At 25.0% G+C, this 18,779-nt stretch overlaps 1 protein-coding gene across 2 annotated transcripts in view; it reads left to right on the forward strand.

The window, feature by feature from the left end:
• The window catches only part of LOC100204145 (small ribosomal subunit protein mS29), a 19,775-nt gene extending 1,454 nt beyond the window's left edge, over nt 1–18,321 (forward strand). Inside the window, exons 5-15 of one of the 2 annotated variants that reach the window (XM_065816817.1) lie at nt 1,045–1,146; nt 1,352–1,454; nt 2,472–2,564; nt 3,792–3,928; nt 4,129–4,209; nt 7,611–7,681; nt 7,782–7,857; nt 8,820–8,885; nt 9,019–9,114; nt 12,981–13,089; nt 18,153–18,321. In XM_065816817.1, the coding sequence (XP_065672889.1) occupies nt 1,045–1,146; nt 1,352–1,454; nt 2,472–2,564; nt 3,792–3,928; nt 4,129–4,209; nt 7,611–7,681; nt 7,782–7,857; nt 8,820–8,885; nt 9,019–9,114; nt 12,981–13,089; nt 18,153–18,238 (1,020 nt within the window). In that variant the 3' untranslated portion in view covers nt 18,239–18,321. Of the gene's footprint in view, nt 1–1,044; nt 1,147–1,351; nt 1,455–2,471; nt 2,565–3,791; nt 3,929–4,128; nt 4,210–7,610; nt 7,682–7,781; nt 7,858–8,819; nt 8,886–9,018; nt 9,115–12,980; nt 13,090–16,360; nt 16,414–18,152 lie in introns of those variants that run through there. The other variant, XM_065816818.1, reaches the window with a different exon arrangement.
• Nucleotides 18,322–18,779: the final 458 nt, after the last annotated feature.

The following is an 18,779-nucleotide window of genomic DNA, read 5'->3' on the forward strand; positions in this document are numbered from 1 at the left end:
TATATCAATTTTTTTCTCCTAGATAAGTTGCCTTCATCATGGCTAAAGAGGCCCACCTGAAATAAAAAAAAAGTTATCTATATTCTATGTAATAAATATGTAGTTATCTACATTTTTATCTCTGCATCAAAAAAATACTGTTAAGCTGATAACCTACAGAAAATGAGTTTATTACTTGTGACAGGTGAAAAAGTAGCCAAATCCATATTAGGTCATTAGTCAAGTCAGTAAAACCATGTGTGGCTATTGCGCATTATATATTGGCCTAAGGGGCGGAAATAGTTTGCATATCTTCTTTTTAAATGCCATGTGTTTCTCCTATTTATAGTGTACGAGGTAATTTTAGTCAATTTAAAAGGCCCGATCAAGAGTGATTGGTCTTAATTAGATATGCAACTATAGAAGTCCAGAAAAACTGTTTATATTTTCTTGCTTAAAAACATTGTTTAAAATACAGTTATTGTTTTTTAAACAGCTAGTAGTTTCTTAAGTGCCAATTATTTAAATTGTCTTATATAAACATTTGTTTTATTTAAAAAATGTTTATCAAGATTTGTTAGAAGTTATTGGGTAAAAGCAATATCTGTACTATGGGTGCTTTAAAGGTTAAACCATAAGATCAAATATCAAAACACATGTATTAATAAAAAATTTCAGTTTTATGATGAAGTTTTTGGAAAAAACATAACTTGTTGAAAATTGCAGATCTTGTATTATTTTCTTGAAATCTTTATTAAAAAAGTAAAATATTTGACCAACCAATATAGATGCCAGCTTCATTTCCATAGTTAAATAAATCAGATTATGCAATAAAATTCATGGTGAAAATAATATTTTACAATGTTTTTTATCTTATGGTATTGGAAGGAAGGACGAGAAAGAGAGAGAGGAGAGGGGGTGGAGGGTCTTCAAGTACTTGTTTTGAATAGGCATAGGTGTGTTATTATTTATTATTATTATTTATTAACTATTTTTATGTTTAATGATAATATTTATTATTTTTTAGATTTTGTTTACTTTATTTGTCTCTAAATATTTCAACAGGCCAAACACAGTTTAAAGCATGTTTCACAAATTTATTCTATACCTAAGAGTATTGCAACAGATGCCTTGTCGACTGCCATCCCAAAACGTTTTGATGAAGTAGTAAGTAGACTAATAGATGATTTTGGAAATAATGATATTCACTTGTGTTGAAGATAATGGTGGAGATGTAAATCAAGACTAAATTTTATTATGAATTAGTTAAGATAAAACAGTTAATGTAAATTTTAATAAAACAGTTGATGTAATTTTTGTGGTTATGATATGATGATATTTAACATTATTATTTCTAAAGTAACTTTTTTAGTCTCGAACTATAGATGATTATGGTATGTTGTTGCGGAAACCATCTCTTCAGATAATAGATAATTTAAATAAAAATGAAAACGATGTCAAAAAGTATTTATTGTGTATCTTTTTATATTAATTTTATTTTTGTAATGATATTTATAGTTAAAATTTAGTTTCTATGCAACTTAAAATGCATATTTTTATGCTGTTCATGGCATAAAAGTTAATGTTCATTTAATAAAATAAATATAAAATAGTATTAGAGGTTATGGTAAAAACAAATTAGGAGATTTAATGTTAATGTTACTTTGTAGAAGTTTTCAACTCATAAAGTAACCAGTATTTGAGGGTCCTAGAATTTATCATTTTTGAATCAGGAGTTCTCATAATTTGTTTTAACAAGTGAATCTAGACTTCAAGTTTTGAAAAATAATAGATTCTAAGACTTCTGAAGTCCTATTTTTCTTTCTTTACAAATTCCTGAATTCATAAATTTTTCTTCCTTTAGTGCTCCAAAATCTATAGCATCTAGGTAAAAATGATTTTGGAAAACAATAAATCGAGTTCTTTTTGGGACTTTTTATTTTTGAATAAATTTTATAAGTTACAAATTATTTTCTTAAATTCTTTAAAATTTAAAATCAAATAAATATTAAAAGTTCTTCTAACATGTTTCATATATATAAAATCTTTATATTTATTTTTTACTTGCAATATCTTAATTGTTTTGTATTTACTTTTTATTTGTAATATCTTTATGGTTTAAATATAGTTTTTATTTATCTTTTATATTTATTTGTAAGAGATAAAAAGTTATGAAACCTTTTTCATTTATATTTTTTTAAAGGTTATTTTTTTAAATTGTTAAACAAAAGCTTGTTTATGTCATTTATACGTTGTTGTTTTTTTATTTCTTTCTGAGCTAATAAATACATATCAAATATAAAACAAATATATAAGAATTATTTTTAAAATTTCAGTTAAATAAAAACAAAGATAAAAAACAAAAGTAGTATAAATAGTATAATATTAAATACCAAATAGTTTGAGAATTATACCGGTAGGTTAAATTTTATTATTGGATGTTATAAATTTTTTTAGCAAATTCAAATGTAATTTCCTTTACAGTTTTTAAGATGGCCATGATGGAAATGGTAAAGCAATGTCTCTCCTTCATATTATTCATTATTGTCTTCAAAATGATTGGATAATTGTTCATGTTCCTAATGGTATGTGTTAAGTTAATCAACCTTTTTGTTCTCTTCCTATTTTAAATATGGTTAAACAGGTTTGTTGTGAAGTTGTGAAACTCACAAAGTATCAAGTATAAAAAAGTTTTAAAAACATATATAAAAGTTACGATCCTGGCACCTGATCAGTTGGCATCTTTGGCACCAGTTCCAACGACTTTTTTAAATTATACTTTTGTTAAGAAAAAATTTTCATCATTAATTATTTTTATAAATATCATGTATATTGTTTTTCATGTATAATATTTTTTTCCTCTCATAATTAGACAGAAATTGAAAAATGCAGTTAAAAGTAAGAATGTTAAAATAATGTCTTGAAATAAACAATTAATCAAAATTCATATAAATGCTTTAGTTGAAATTTTATATTTTCAAAAAATCTTGATTTTTTAATTATAAAAATTTCAATGTCGTAATTAATTTCAGATAGTTCTTCAAGGTTCTTATCTGTATTATAGTTTTGATTCTTTCAACTTATCGAGTATTATTTTTTCCTACAGTACACTTTCTTTATGATTTGCTAGTTTCTTAATTTCTAATTTGAATTTCAATCAGTTTTTTAAATTTTGTTTAATTGCTTGGTATCAACCTCATCTGCAGACTGTTTTGCAGCATGTAATAGTAAAGTTAGACTGTTTTTAACAAGGTGAAAAATTGGTTTTTTAATTTCTGTCCTAATATTTTTAACATTATAAAAATAATTGTACCATATCAACATTCAATTTGATTGTCCATAAGAATTACAAATTTATGTTGAATGCCAATCTTTATATTTTTGAGTCAAACATAAGATTGGCTTGTTTATATGATTTAATTCATCCTTTTTAAATCAGCTTTTTTCATGTTCTCCAATATTTGTAATACAATTGTCAGGGTTTTCCATATTTTTCTATTAAAATGTCTTGATTCTTAAATGTCCCCATGTCTTGATTACTAAACTTCATTATATTTTAATTTAATTTTTTTTAAATGTTACCTTAGTAACAATAGACTTTAAATTTTTGTATACAAAATAGAATGTTGAAAATCATTAAAATCTTCTTAAAGCAGCAAAGAGCCTGGACTCTAGAAACCTGGACTTTAGGCAGATGGTCTTCCCAATGTGCATTCCCATTATATTTATCTTTTATTTTATTTAATTTTTTTAATTTAAAAATGTTATTTCTATTTTATTAAAAATTGTTTGATAGTCTTTTTCTAATGAAGGATTTCGATTTATTGATGGTCAAACAAAAACGATTGTCCAGCCCTCAACTTGGAACAATACACGTTTTGATCAACCAATTGAAGCTGCTAACTGGTTAAATTCATTTAGCAAAATTAACTATAAATTTCTACATGATGTATTTAATTTCAGTTTTTATTTAATTTTTGATTTCTATTTCTATTTGTAATTTTTATTTTAATTTAAAATCTTTTAATTACTTTTGTTGTATTATTTATTGCGCCAACATTTTTTTAAAATTTTATTTTGAAAAATATATGCAAATGTATAGCTTTTTTTTTTTTTTTTAAATAGCTTCTAATGATAAAATCTTTTTAGTTGAAAACAACTCAGACATACAAGTGGGGTAAAAGAGAAACAACAGAGGAAGGCAAACCGTTATATGAAGTTGTATCACAGGTATTTTGTTTTATATTTGATAAGGTTTTAAACACATTTGTAAATATGAAAACTAGCTCAGTTGTAGTGCATCTATATCATCCATTTATTATGCTACCATTTTGTTTTTATAATGTTACCATTGTATTTCTTATTCTACTTTACAAGAAGGAAAAAAATGATCACATATAATTTTATTTTAACATATGTAACAAATTCGACACATCACATGTTTCAAAGTCTGTTTTTCTATTGTGTTTTGTAATAAAAAATAATAGAGATTGAAAAATAAAAACTGGATTGTAGTATTGGATGTAATATGGTTGGTGAATGATGTAATATAATTGGTAAATGTTGTCATATTATTGATGAACGTTATTGGTCAATAGTAAATAGTTAAGGAATATTTAATTATGTATCAATGCATATAAATCTGTATCAAGTAGGGTCATTCCATATGTAATCATCCAGACCATATTACCCTTACAACTCAGAATTACTTTTATTTACATCATTTGCAGTCTATATTGAATGAATAATAATTACAAAAATTTTAGCAAAAAAAATGAAATAATGTTGATTTTTTATATATATTTTGATATTTTTTATATATAATATTTTGATAATGGTTTGTAGGATTTTCCTAAAATTTCAAAAATACTACTTAGGATTTTTCCTAAAATTTGGAACCTAAGTAGATGATACCTTAAGGATTTCAAAAATACTAAGTAGTCTCAGGAGATTTTTTGTTTATCCGATTTTATTCAAAATTATTGACTTGTAAATTATTGATTGGAGCTTATATGGAGGCTGTCACCTGAAATCCCATAGGAAAATGTTAATTGCATATCATACTTTATCTTAGGTCTACTAAAAAAAATTAGGTTTATGCATTGTCTCTGTAATACTTGATCAAATTAAGCACTCAAAAGTAACATCTTTTCATAAATTTTTTCATGATCACATTCCCAATTGCAATGAATTATCTGCTTGAATTTGGTTTTTTAGTTGATGTACATTTTGATGTTTGCAATTCTGCATATTCTGCAAAAAGTGATAACGTGGCAACTGACTATATGAAATAATTAATTGGGTTAATTGAAATGATACAATGAACTAATTCTACAATTTAAATGTACAAGAACAAGAACTAATCCTTCAAGGCTTAAATATAATATCATAAAATTTTGGGACCTTAACATAATTTTTTTTTCCAAGATCCAGATGCAGATTCTATCTTATATAGTTTTATACAGATTTGTATCCAGGTTCGTTTGATTTTTAAAAAGACAGAGAATCTTGATACTTGAATATTTTTAAAAGAACTCTCCAGATCTCCAGAGTTTTTATTTATTTTTATTAGGCTGTTTCGCTTTAAGTTCATGAAAGGATTTGAAGTACCAAGATATCTCATCTGCTGCTTTGATGATCTTAATTTAGTCTATTTTTATTTAAGCCCATTCTTAACACATCTAAGAGCAAGTTTTAAACTTCTAATTAATTCACCTTTTATTCTTTTTAGTTCCTTCTCAGTAATATTAATATAGTAATCTTATTTATTTGTTTGAAATAGATAAGATAAATAGGATAATCTTATTTGTTTGAAATAACATAAGTAAATCTGTCTGCACATTTATAAAATGAAATATTTTATTGAAAAATACTAAAATAGCTTCCAGAGTGTTAGTCACCAGACTCTTTATGTTATGTCAGTCTCCAGCAGGGATGGGAGTCCCAAAAAGGACTCCGGATTTGAAAGTCACAAAAAAATTACTTCTTCATAGTTTTTAGTATCCAGGAACTCTAAAAATATAAAAAAGTTTGTGGACTACTAATAGGAAAAAATTAAAACTTTTTTTGAACCTGGAGTCTTTAGGTATAATGGTGGCAAGGACTCTGGGACTCCAGGACTCTGAGCTTAAAAGCAATAAGTTCCAAGTCATTAAATTGCATGAATTTTTTTCTTATAGCAGATCATTAGTCAACAAACATGTTTAGAGCTTTTGGATACTACAGACCTGGAAATAATAGAGATATAAAGGAGTCCTTTTAAAACTGCGCATCCTTGGTCTCCATAATCATTCTTTTATGTTTATGGCTATTATATAAGTATCACTTAAGGTAGCTTAATGGAATAAGTTCAGTATAACTTTCATACTAAAGAATGCCATTTAGTGACCAGATTTCGGAATTTGCTTCAAAAAGATTGTAGGATTTGTATAATTTGAAAACAGCAAAATGAATTTGAAGTCTATTATGATGTAAAAGACAGTATTTACTTCTGCAGTGGTGTGAATTGCATGTTTATTGCTTTAGGGCAATAACCTTTGTTATGGTGACTTTTTTGTTGGGGTTACAAGATGGTTTACCAAACATTACCTCAAATGTTAATAAAAAAAGCTAAATATTTTTTCATAAAACTCAAAAGTGTGGTAAGCATTCTATTGTCTTTCAGTGCATCAAGCATTTCTACTGTTTTTTATGTGGAATAGTAGATTATAATGATATATATATATATATATATATATATATATATATATATATATATATATATATATATATATATATATATATATATATATATATATATATATATATATATATATATATATATATATATATATGTATATGATTATAGCTGGTTATAATGATGTTTGGTTAAGAAAATATAGTAAGACTAAAATAATATTTTCAAAACTGTTTAAAGGTAAGAAAAAAGATGTTGTTGGTCTTTATATAAATTTTATGTTAAGTCTGAAGGCTTTAAAGTGTGAAATTTGAGTTAAAAGGCATGGTTATTTATGTTGTTGTCAGAGTATAATATTTATGGCTTTGGTGTGTCTTTCATGTTGTAGTCAGAATATAATATTTATGGCTTTAATGTGTCTTGCTGTATAACAATAGTTATACGGCATATTGCAAACTACAGAAATCAGAAAAAATTGCATAAATTTGTGATTTTTTAAACAAACTTGTATAAATAGTTTTAACTTGACAAAATTGCCATGTTTTTTTTTTCTCTTATCACTGAGAGAGAGAACAAAATTATATTGATGTTTAAAACCTTCTCAAATAAGATTAAAAAAACCTTTAAAAAAAGCCTAAATAAAGACTTTGAAAACATTTAAGAATATTTAAGAGTATTAAAGAGTCCAAATTAAAAACAAAAGCTCTACTAATAAAATAGATGCCTGTGCAACAGATGAGGCTCATTACTACTTATTTTTTTCTTTATGACCACAAAGTGAAACATTCTAATATGTATTCTTTTAGGTTAGTTTTATATATGGTAGATTCAATTATATAAAGTATAATATAAAATCTGGTTTAAACTCTTTATAAGTATTTACTTAATTGAAGTATTATTTATATATTTAAAATAACTTTTTGTATATTAAAATAAATCATCTTTTTTATACTAGGCAGCTGGACGTAACATTTATGCAACCGATGCTGTTGGAGTGTTGCTTAAAGAAATACAAAATCAAAATAAGTAAGAGACAATTTAAATTTTTTTTTTTCTGCCTTATTTATGTTTAATTTATTTTTAACTAAAAAAAAGTAATTTTAATTTATTTTATGATTTCTTGAAGAGTTCATGTTTTGTATGCAGTCAATGGATTAAACGCTTTCTTTGGTAAAACATCGCATAAATATAATGGAAAGCTTGTGAGATTTTTAATGTTTCATTTTAATAAATATAATGGAAGCTTGTGAGATTTTTAATGTTCCATTTTAAAAAATGTTAAAGTTTAGTTTATACTACAGTAAAATTGTTATCAAATTTGGAATATGTTGAATAATCAAGATAATAAAGTAAAACAATTTATCAGAAAATGAAGCAAATATAAATAATATAATATAGACACAATTAAGTGTGGTTAGGTATTTTAAGTGTGGTTAGGTATATTAAGTGTGGTTAGGTATATTAAGTGTGGTTAGGTATATTAAGTGTGGTTAAGTATATTAAGTGTGGTTAGGTATTTTAAGTGTGGTTAAGTATATTAAGTGTGGTTAGGTATATTAAGTGTGGTTAGGTATATTAATTAAGTGTGGTTAGGTATAGTAAGTGTGGTTAGGCATATTAATAGAATAAAATAAGCTGTTAGTTACAAAATACAATTATTCTAAAAGTATTATTATTATAAAGTATTAGTATTGTAAAATATTATTATAAAATATTATTTTTATAAAATATAGTATAAGTGTTTTTAAAATATTATTATAAATAACTTATTAGGAAGCGGTTAAGTGCAAATTATTGCACTTAAGTATATCTATTTTAAGTATATCTATTTTTAAGTATAATTTATTTTAAATAAAATCTTTTTACTTGTTTTACAAAAGAATTTATTTAACAAACTTGTCAAACTTGTCAAATTATACCGCGAAAAGAAAAAAATTTAATAATTTTCTGCATAGCAGAATGATATTAAATTTTTAACTTAATATTATTCTGTAAAAAATTTAATAGTTTAATATAAATTATTAAATTTTTTCCAAAAACTATAGTTAAAAGTGTCTAATATAACATAAATTTACGTGTAAATTTGAGTCATTTTATTAATGTTTATAAAATCAGTTGTTTTTTTTTTTATTTCTTTTATGAAATTTCTTATTTTTTTCTTTAGGTCGAAGTTGAAAATCTAGGTTTAGTGAATCACTTTGTTAAATTGTTAAAAGACAAAAATAAGCTGGTATTTTTTTTCTCTAGATTGACAAGATAGCATATTTAATTGATGTTTTAACTATTTGACAAATGTTGATAAACATATGTTGCCAAGAGTTTTAAGTGTTTTTTAAAATTTATAATATTTTTTCTTTTGATAGAAAAAAGGTACTTATGTGACAAGTATCACTCAAACTTCACAGTTTTCACAGAAGCATGTAGATCCTCAAAATTTACCAAAGCTACTCAGTGAAAAGGTATAAGTTTATACTTGTCAAAAAATTTATATTAGTAATTTTATATATATATATATATATATATATATATATATATATATATATATATATATATATATATATATATATATATATATATATATATATATATATATATATATATATATATATATTCCCCAATGCAAAAACCGACCTCTATTAGCTTTAATAGTGTTTTTCATAAAAGCACCTAATTAAATCATTTATATCCAACTCAACTCACTTCAAAATGTCAAATAAAAAAAAAAGCGTTTAAGGAAGATGGTATACTAGCCACATTAACTGATATGAAAGAGAACAATTTGGCACTAAGAAAAAATGCATTCAAACATGGCGTTCCAGTCTCATAACAGAAATAGTTTATCGTTATTTTGAATGCGTCGCCAAGCAATATCAAACTAGTATAACTTCTGGGTTGTGTATTTGGAACAGTGATGTAAATGATTTTTTGGGTGATCAAAGCAAGGCAGGTAGTGTATCAAGAAAGAACAAGGCGTGCATTTAAGCTAACTGGTAACAATGAAAAAAATTAATTATACTGTAAAAAATTCTGCAATGCTGATTGGCATTTTCCACCACCATTTGTGATATACAAAGCCAAAAAAAACGTCCTGACTGGGCAAGAATGTGGTCAAGTTGGCACTAAGTATTTAATTTCAAAATCAGGTTAGATATGTTTATTGAATTGCTGAAGAAGGTATTTATACCTGAAACTGAGCAAATTGGTGGCATTCATATTTTATTACTAAAATTTTCCACTGATGCTCAAACTGCTGTACGAGAGTGTCATGTTTTATAGGCTTGTATGCAATTGTTGATTTACAGTACACTAGCTTATTTCCACTTAATAAAAACAACATAAATTATAAGGCATTAGCAATCACACAAATGTTTAATCCACCATCATTATCTTAAGCAGCCTCCGCAGCAGCTACATAACACATCGATTAGCAATTTTTTCAAGCCAAAAATCAATTGCATGTTAAGAAATTGAAGCAATGTAAAAACTTGGCAAAAAATGTGTTACCAAAGAAAATGTGATCGAGTTCCTAAAATAAAAAGATGAATAAGCTACAAAGAAAGCTGTCAAAGTTGCTAAATTTAACACAGAGCGTAGACTCGCTATACCAAATACTCAAATGCCTGAGCAAAACAATGCTGAGCAACCAAAGCAAAACAATAATGAAGACCAAGAACCTGCAATCAAACAATTAAAATTTTAAAAATGTAAAAAGTGCAGAGTACAATTGCACACAAAAATGTCACAATGTGAGAATTCAATGTGTCGGGAACGGTTGTGCAAAGAAACATAATTAACAAAAAATATGTAGATGGTACTAAATTTTTTTGTTGCAAAAAATGTATAACTTTAATATAGTTTCTTAAATATGTTGTGTTAAAAAAAAGAATACAAAAAAAAAGTGTGTGGTTTTATCAGAGCGTCACCTGAAACTGCACATATTTTTTCTTACATTTAAGATTTTCGATAATTTGATTATTTTTTTTTTTAATATATATTTATATAATCTTATGTAGTTTTTTATTACCTATCTAATGAAAAAAAAATTAAATAAAAAAGTTATTTAATTTTTATCAATGCGGTTTGACCTGATTTTACTCTATATTAACCCCTTAATAGTGTATGACAGTTAATATACAGTTATATTCGTCAAAGATAAAATGATACTTATATGTGGATGATTTTTTTTGTTGCATGATTTTTTTTAGTTTTTTCATCAAAAGATCTGGAATTAGTTAAACTTTACGATCTGTCTTTTGTGTGAATTTATTGTTTTCTTGCAATGCATTAATTTTTTATTCAAAGTAAAAATTCAACAAAAAAAATTGCGCATGCAAAACAATAGGTTCTCGACTTTAAGCTTTCAAAAAAGACATTTACTGCAGAAGAAATGCTTCAGTTATTGATGGAAAGTGACAGCAAAGATTTTTTTGAGTCATACAAAGAGTTTTCTTGTTCAAGTGAATCAGAATATACCCAATCAGACAGCGATTCAGTGTAGAAGTTCATGAACTCCAGTTACATTCTAATATTGAAAGTAATAAGTTGTCTTCAGAAGAAATAGTTCAAACAAATAAACGAAAAAGATCGATAATATAAACTATTCGTGGAATGATGATGAAATTTTAGGTTGCTGTGATAATTATAAGTTTACTGGTATCCCAGGAATACATCCTGACATAACTTCCTTTGAACCACATCAGTTGTTTGAATTCTTTGTTACCAATGGCATTTGTAATTACATAGTTGAACAAACAAACTTGTATGCCTTTCAAACTCTAAAAGAAAAGCAATTGAAGCCAAAGCCTAGGTTTAAAAAGTGGACTCCAGTAACAAGAGATGAAATACATATATATACTGGATTGATTCTATACCGTGGTATTATTTGGAAACCAACGTATTAGTTATATCATACAGCAAATGTGACATTTGCTACACCAGTAGTGTGTAAAGTTATCAAGTATGATAGGTTTAGACTTATTGATACATTTATTCACTTCGTTGATAATTCTAACTTAGCAGAAAATGCTCTAAAGTGCGCAAAAATAAAATTTATTCATGACTATCTGTTTGCACTTTTTCGTAAAGCTTATGTACCTCAGCACAATGTCGCAATCAATGAATCTTTACTATTATGGAAAGGATGATTGAGTTGGAAGCAATATATCCCAAGTAAACGAGCAAGGTTTGCTTTAAAGTCTTTTATTCTAGCAGAATCTAAAACAGTTTATATTTGGAATGGTCTATTGTACACAGGAAAAATGTAAATGATAAACAATAATAATTATAATTATATAGCCTCACATATTGTCATGACGCTTATGGATAATCTTTTAAACAAAGGTTATTGTGTATTTATTGATAATTGGTACACTTCTGTTGAACTTTATCATAATCTTTTAGTAAATAAAATTGATTGTGTTGGTACACTAAGAAAAGGCCAGAAAGGTCTTCTAACTGGATTAATTTCCAAGAAGTTACAACAAGATGAAATGTTTAATTTGAAGAAAGTACTGGTATTATGTGTACTAAATGGAGAGATAAAAAGGACATTTATTTATTAAGCACATGCATTAAAAATAGTATCACAGAAGTAGCTAGATCTGGTAAAGTAAAGGTAATTGCTGTTGTAGATCTTTATAGCATAAATATGGGTGGTGTTGATCAAGGTGATCAAATGTTAACAACTTACAACTCAGAGTGTAAAAGGGTCAAGAAATGGTATAAAAAATACTTTATGCATCTAATAAACACATCTGTTAATAATGCTTACTGAATTGGTAAAGAGCTTGGATTTACAAAAACATCAATTTCCTTGCGCCAAAGTATTATTGATTAAATATTTTCAAATTACATTACCAAGAGCACCAACTTAAAATCTGGAGGTTCTATTTATCCAACAAGACTAGTTTAGTGACATTTTCCATCATTTAATACCTCCCAATCCTATCAAGATTGATAGGATTGGGAGGTATCAAATGACGAACATCAAGGAGATGTGCAGTATGCAGTGCTAACAAAATTTGAACTGACTCTAGATACATGTGTGTTGAATATGAAGTTGGTCTGTGTGTTAATTTTTGTTTCAAACATTATCATACTTCCAAAGACTTGAAATTAAAAGTTTTATAAATAATATTATTAAAATATTTTGAAAAAAATACTGTTCAATTTTTTTTTTTTTTGACTTAAAGTTAAGAAGTTTCCTTATTTAAATAAAAAAAATATTAAAGATGGCAATAGAAAAAAGTGTTCCACTGTTAAAGGGTTAATATAATATAAGTTATATATTAATATAATATATAACTTGTGATTTTTTTTTTTTTAGGGATTCGATTTTGTGCAAGATTTTGAAAAATTTGAAATAGAAAACTATAATGATGAAGAATATGAGATTATGATGAATTATTACAAATACAAACATTGGTTAACCAAAGGTATAATTTATTCTAAAGTTATTAAATATTAAATATATAAACATTAGCTGACCAGAGCTACAACTTATTTCTACGAAAATTTATTTTGAAAAACTTTTTTCTATATGTTCATCTAACTATATTTTGTTTGGTTAATTTTAAATAGGTAGATATAAGTCACAAATCTCTCGCATTTTAGTATTATATATATATATATATATATATATATATATATATATATATATATATATATATATATATATATATATATATATATATATATATATAATGTGAAAGATATAAGTTTAATCATTTAAATAGAAAAACGTTTATTAGTATCTAAAACATCTATTTAACATTTTGGATCATGAGATCAACTTCTTGCTCATTTTTTCAAGCAGGAAGAAGATTTAGTATACCTCCATGGTATTGACATTTTATTAAATAAATTTAGCAATCAGTACAAACATAAAAATTAAATACTTTTTATGGACTTAAAAATTAGTTTAAAAGGTGTTCTTTTACGCAATAAAAATACTTACACTCATTGCCTATTCGCACATTCAGTCTACATGAAGGAAATTTTCAAAATTCTCAATACAATTTTACATAATTGATTATACAGCACATGATTTGATTTTTATGGAGTTTTCTCCGTGCTTGTTGAATATCAAAAAGAATTTTCAAATTGTACATCTTTTATATAAGTGTGGGGTAACAGAGCAACGGATCATCTTTGATCCAAAAGACAATGGCTTGTAAGAAAAACATTGACACTTTAAGGCTCATCAAAAAAAATTTTGATGGGCTTTAAAAATCACCTTGACTTTTTTCCTAAAACTCGGGTTGTGAGTAAAAAGCTGGAGGAACAGTTTCATAAAAGAAATTGAGATCTGATAACAGCGTTGGTAGGATTGTAATATGATGAGTTATTATTATTGATCTTTATTTATATAAGAATCTTTCCAGATAAAAGGGAAATGTGAAAAAATAAAAACAAAAAATACTTGTATCGTAGTAATTTATTATTATCATAAGTAAAAATTGTAGCCTAATAAAAAATGACTTTAATTTTTACGTATCAAACTTCGTCTATTTTGAAATAAATAATGTCATATTGTGGATAATAATAAAAAACTGATACCAAATATGGCATCTAACAATACATATGGTTTAAATGGTGGAAAAAGTTTTTACAAATTATTGTTGACCTGTGTAAATATTTTTTAATTTTTTCTTGTGGCGTTAAGTTAATTTTTTAAATATTTTTGCAATCTTCAAAAGAGTTTTTTGTATAAAAATTAATTCAAAATTAACAAATTAATAATTAATCAAAAATAATATTTTTATAGTATATATATATATATATATATATATATATATATATATATATATATATATATATATATATATATATATATATATATATATATATATATATATATGTATATATATATATATATATAAGGAGCCCATCTGCAAAACGTTCTAAGTCCAAGTAAATTGATTTTGAGAAATCGAAGGAAAACTGGCCAACGCCTAATTAGCGCTCCAAAAAAAATTGTGTTCGTTAAGTTTGTTTCATTAAATAGACACTATAAAATCAAGTGCATAAAAAAAATGCAACTCTACAGGATCTCGAAATAAACCTTTTTGAAATATGGACTTAAATATGGCTTATTTTGATAATGTCAGTTGGACTTAGATTACTTTGAAAATGTTTGGTTAAATACACAGGGCTTGTTAGTTTATTAAAAAGCATTGAAATATTTTGATTTATTTAACTTGCGCGAATTATAGGTTTTTTATTATTATACTATAAATAAGGTAACGGAAAAGGAAGTATAAACAACGGGAAAAACAAAGTATTATAAGTTTTTTATTAAGAAACTGATCAACAACAAAGCAAGATTTGAAATACAACAAAAAGTTAAACATGTCTGCTTACAGCATCTTCAACTGCATATAGTATCTTTCTCATCTTCTAGGCATTCTTCTATTAAAGAATCACTAACAATACTTTTTAAAAGATTAAAACGATTATCCTGCTCCCAGTTCACTCCTGCATGCACAAGAATTAAACTTTTGATATCTTTCTTTTTAGCATCTGCAACTGGGACTCCTTTCTGAATCTGAGATGGACAAGAAAAACAGTCACGCCCTCTCTTTGTTATAATCTGAGGACTGTTCAGAAAAAATTTAAAATTTGGTTCTCCTTGGACTTTAATATTTTTAAGTGATCCTATTGTAATAAAAAAGTGTTTATTTTCCTGAATTTTGATTGGTAATGATTTTTTAAAAATTCTTAGAGATACTGATTTAAAATCTAACACACTCCAGTCTCTTTCTGCAGTTTTCAATTTTCCCTGTGTACTGTAATCATTATAGTACTCTTCTGGGGAATATATTCGTTCAATCTTTTTAAGGTTTTTTTCTAAAAAACCTTAAAAAGTTCCAAATACACGGTCACAAGGCAAAAATGTATGTCCTTGAACAGGAAACAAAAATTCAATTGTTTTTACTAATATCGGTGTATGTCTTAACAGCCAGAAACCTGCCATATAAATTTAAGCAATATTTTTATTTTGACTACCACATGCATCAGAAACTAAACGAAAAGTGTCTATGCCATCCATGTTTGCATTGCAGAGCTTGTATATAAATACTGCACTGAAACAGGAAGAACTATTCTTTTTGAAATCATTCTCATTCCAAGTATAGATAGTGACATTATCTTGATTTAATGATCCGTTATTTTCGTTTTCTACAACACAAAAGTTGTATATGTATAGTTGTCTACTGTAATAAGCTTGCTGATCTGGAACTTTAGGAATGGCTTGGTTTTGTTGAAGGTCAAAGCAAATAATTTTTAAACCATCTCTCTGCTCCTTTAAAAGATCATAGAATGCATTTGCACTACGCTTATGAACAACTAAATCAGTAATTAAACTGTTCTTACTTTCTAAATTATTTGCAATCTTTATTTGGTTTCGAATTCTTTCACTAAATTAACATGCATCTTATTTAGGAGCACCAAACCCTAAATTAAAGTTGATTATAAAAATTTTTCGCAAAAGTTAATATGTCACTGGTAGATTAGGTTCCTCTTCTGAATACAATTTCCATACTGTTTTAATACTTTTAAGCTCTGATGGTATATAAAGTTTTGTAGATTTCTTTCTGCTACAAAGACTCTCCCTTCCAGGAAGAGTCTTTATAAATTTTATCACAGCCTTTCGCTTATCCGTAAAATTGTGGTTCTTTTTATCACCACCTCTGTTTTCTTTTCTAGGATTACCATGTTTAAAGAAATGTTTTGCAATATTTTGAACACGAGTTTTACCAACATGTAAGCATTTTAGAAAAGTATCTTTACAAATATGCACTATTTGTCTGTTTTCATTTTCCATGAAATGACTGGTTTCACAATTAGATCTATTTCTCATTTTTTGAGGATAAAAGCTCTTTATTTCAAGATTGTTGTTTTTTTTGAACAGACAAAAACTTTAATATATATTTGTCTTGGTCACATTTTTTGATAGCATTATAAAAATGAGGATTAAAAAGGTAGAGGTCAGTATTTTTTATTTCAGAACATTTGTATTTCGTTTTGTGTTCATGTCGGCAATAGTGTTTTGAAGGTGGTTTTGGTCCATCCCTAAAAATTAAAATGTAAACTTATATAATGTTACGCTAAGTGTCGATATTTTTTTTTCTTCAAATATCAAAAAAAAGTAATAAAAAAGAGTAATAAAGTGAAAAAAAGTATTTTTATAATTAGTTAAAAACAGAGAAATTTTAAAAATTAAATTTCATTAAGCACTAGCTCGGTAAATTTTGATATTTTTACACTATTCGTAATTTTCAACGTTTATTGATATTTTATTAATGAAATTGCACTGATAATTTTTTTTTATCTATTATCATGATGTACAACCTTAATAATACTGAAATTTATATATATATATATATATATATATATATATATATATATATATATATATATATATATATATATATATATATATATATATATATATATATATATATAAACTGAATCATACAAATTTATCTTATATATATAAAATAAGTTTGTATGATTCTGTTTGTATAAAGCTTTTAATATTCATGATATAAAAATACACTACTTGCCTTTCAACTTGTTTTCTTTTCCTTGCGTTACCCTTAGTAAGGCGATGGCTTGCTTTTTCTTCAACAGCTATAAAACCTTGTGTAATTTCAGTCATTTTTTTCTATGTGAATATTAAATGAAACTTGGGGCGGCAACAAAAAGTGCGCTAATTTTAATATAAACACTCCTTTTATTGGTTGCTAAAAATCATAACGTCATTTGATTCGCTGTGGACTTTGTACGTTTTGAAGCTGTAACCCTGTTTGACATATATATATATATTATATATATATATATATATATATATGTATTTATATATATATATATATATATATATTATATAATCATATATATATATATATATATATATATATATATATATATATATATATATATATATATATATATATATATATATATATATATATATATCATAATCATATATACATATATATATATATATGTATATATATTATTTTTATAAACATATATATATTATTTATATAAACATATATATATTATTTATATAAACATATATATATATATATTTATATTGTTTATATAAACATATATATATACATATTTATATTATTTATATAAACATATATATATTGTTTATATAAACATATATATATATATATATATATATATATATATATATATATATATATATATATATATATATATATATATACATATATATATATATATATATATATATATTATATATATGTATATTTATATTATTTATATAAACATATATATATTGTTTATATAAACATATATATATTATTTATATCAACATATATATATATATATATATATATGTATATATATATATATATATATATATATATATATATATATATATATATATATATATATATATATTATATATATATATATATATATTATTTATATAAACATATACATATTATTTTTGTTTTTAAAGATCTGAGCGTCAAACTGAGAGGAGAAGTCCAGTTTATGAGTCAAATGAATCCAAATTTAGTGGCCAAGATATGTGCAGCATTGTGATGTTTAACTTAGTGACTAAAATTTGTAGCATCTATATATGCTCTACTGTAATATTTTATTATAAGATATATGCAGCAGTTGAATTTTAATATATATATATATATATATATATACAGTAAATTGAGGTTAGTAGAAACACTTTTGATATGTATATTGAAAATTTTCCTATGCAACATAAGTTAAAATTTCAAATTATAACTCAAAACTGAGGTTTGTAGTGCCGGTATCAGTTTATGATACTTGTGACATCAATGTTATATTAAAGTCGTGTACAATAAACTTATTGTTCACGAATTTTAAAAAAAACATCCGCAAAGTAATTGTTAATTCGAAATGAAGAAATTGACCACAGCGCAGCTGGTTGTTTGACGCACAGAAACGAGTAAGATTTTTTTAAAGTTTTGATTTATTTCATTGTGTTTCAGTTTTGCATATAAACATTAGAAGCATGCAGCAAAATTTTGAGAAACTAAAAGAATTTTTAAATATTATTAATTACACGTTCGACGTCATAGCTCTTTCAGAGGCTTGGCATGATTTT

The sequence above is a fragment of the Hydra vulgaris genome, chromosome 13, assembly GCF_038396675.1.
Source record: "Hydra vulgaris chromosome 13, alternate assembly HydraT2T_AEP".
Lineage (NCBI taxonomy): Eukaryota > Metazoa > Cnidaria > Hydrozoa > Anthoathecata > Hydridae > Hydra > Hydra vulgaris.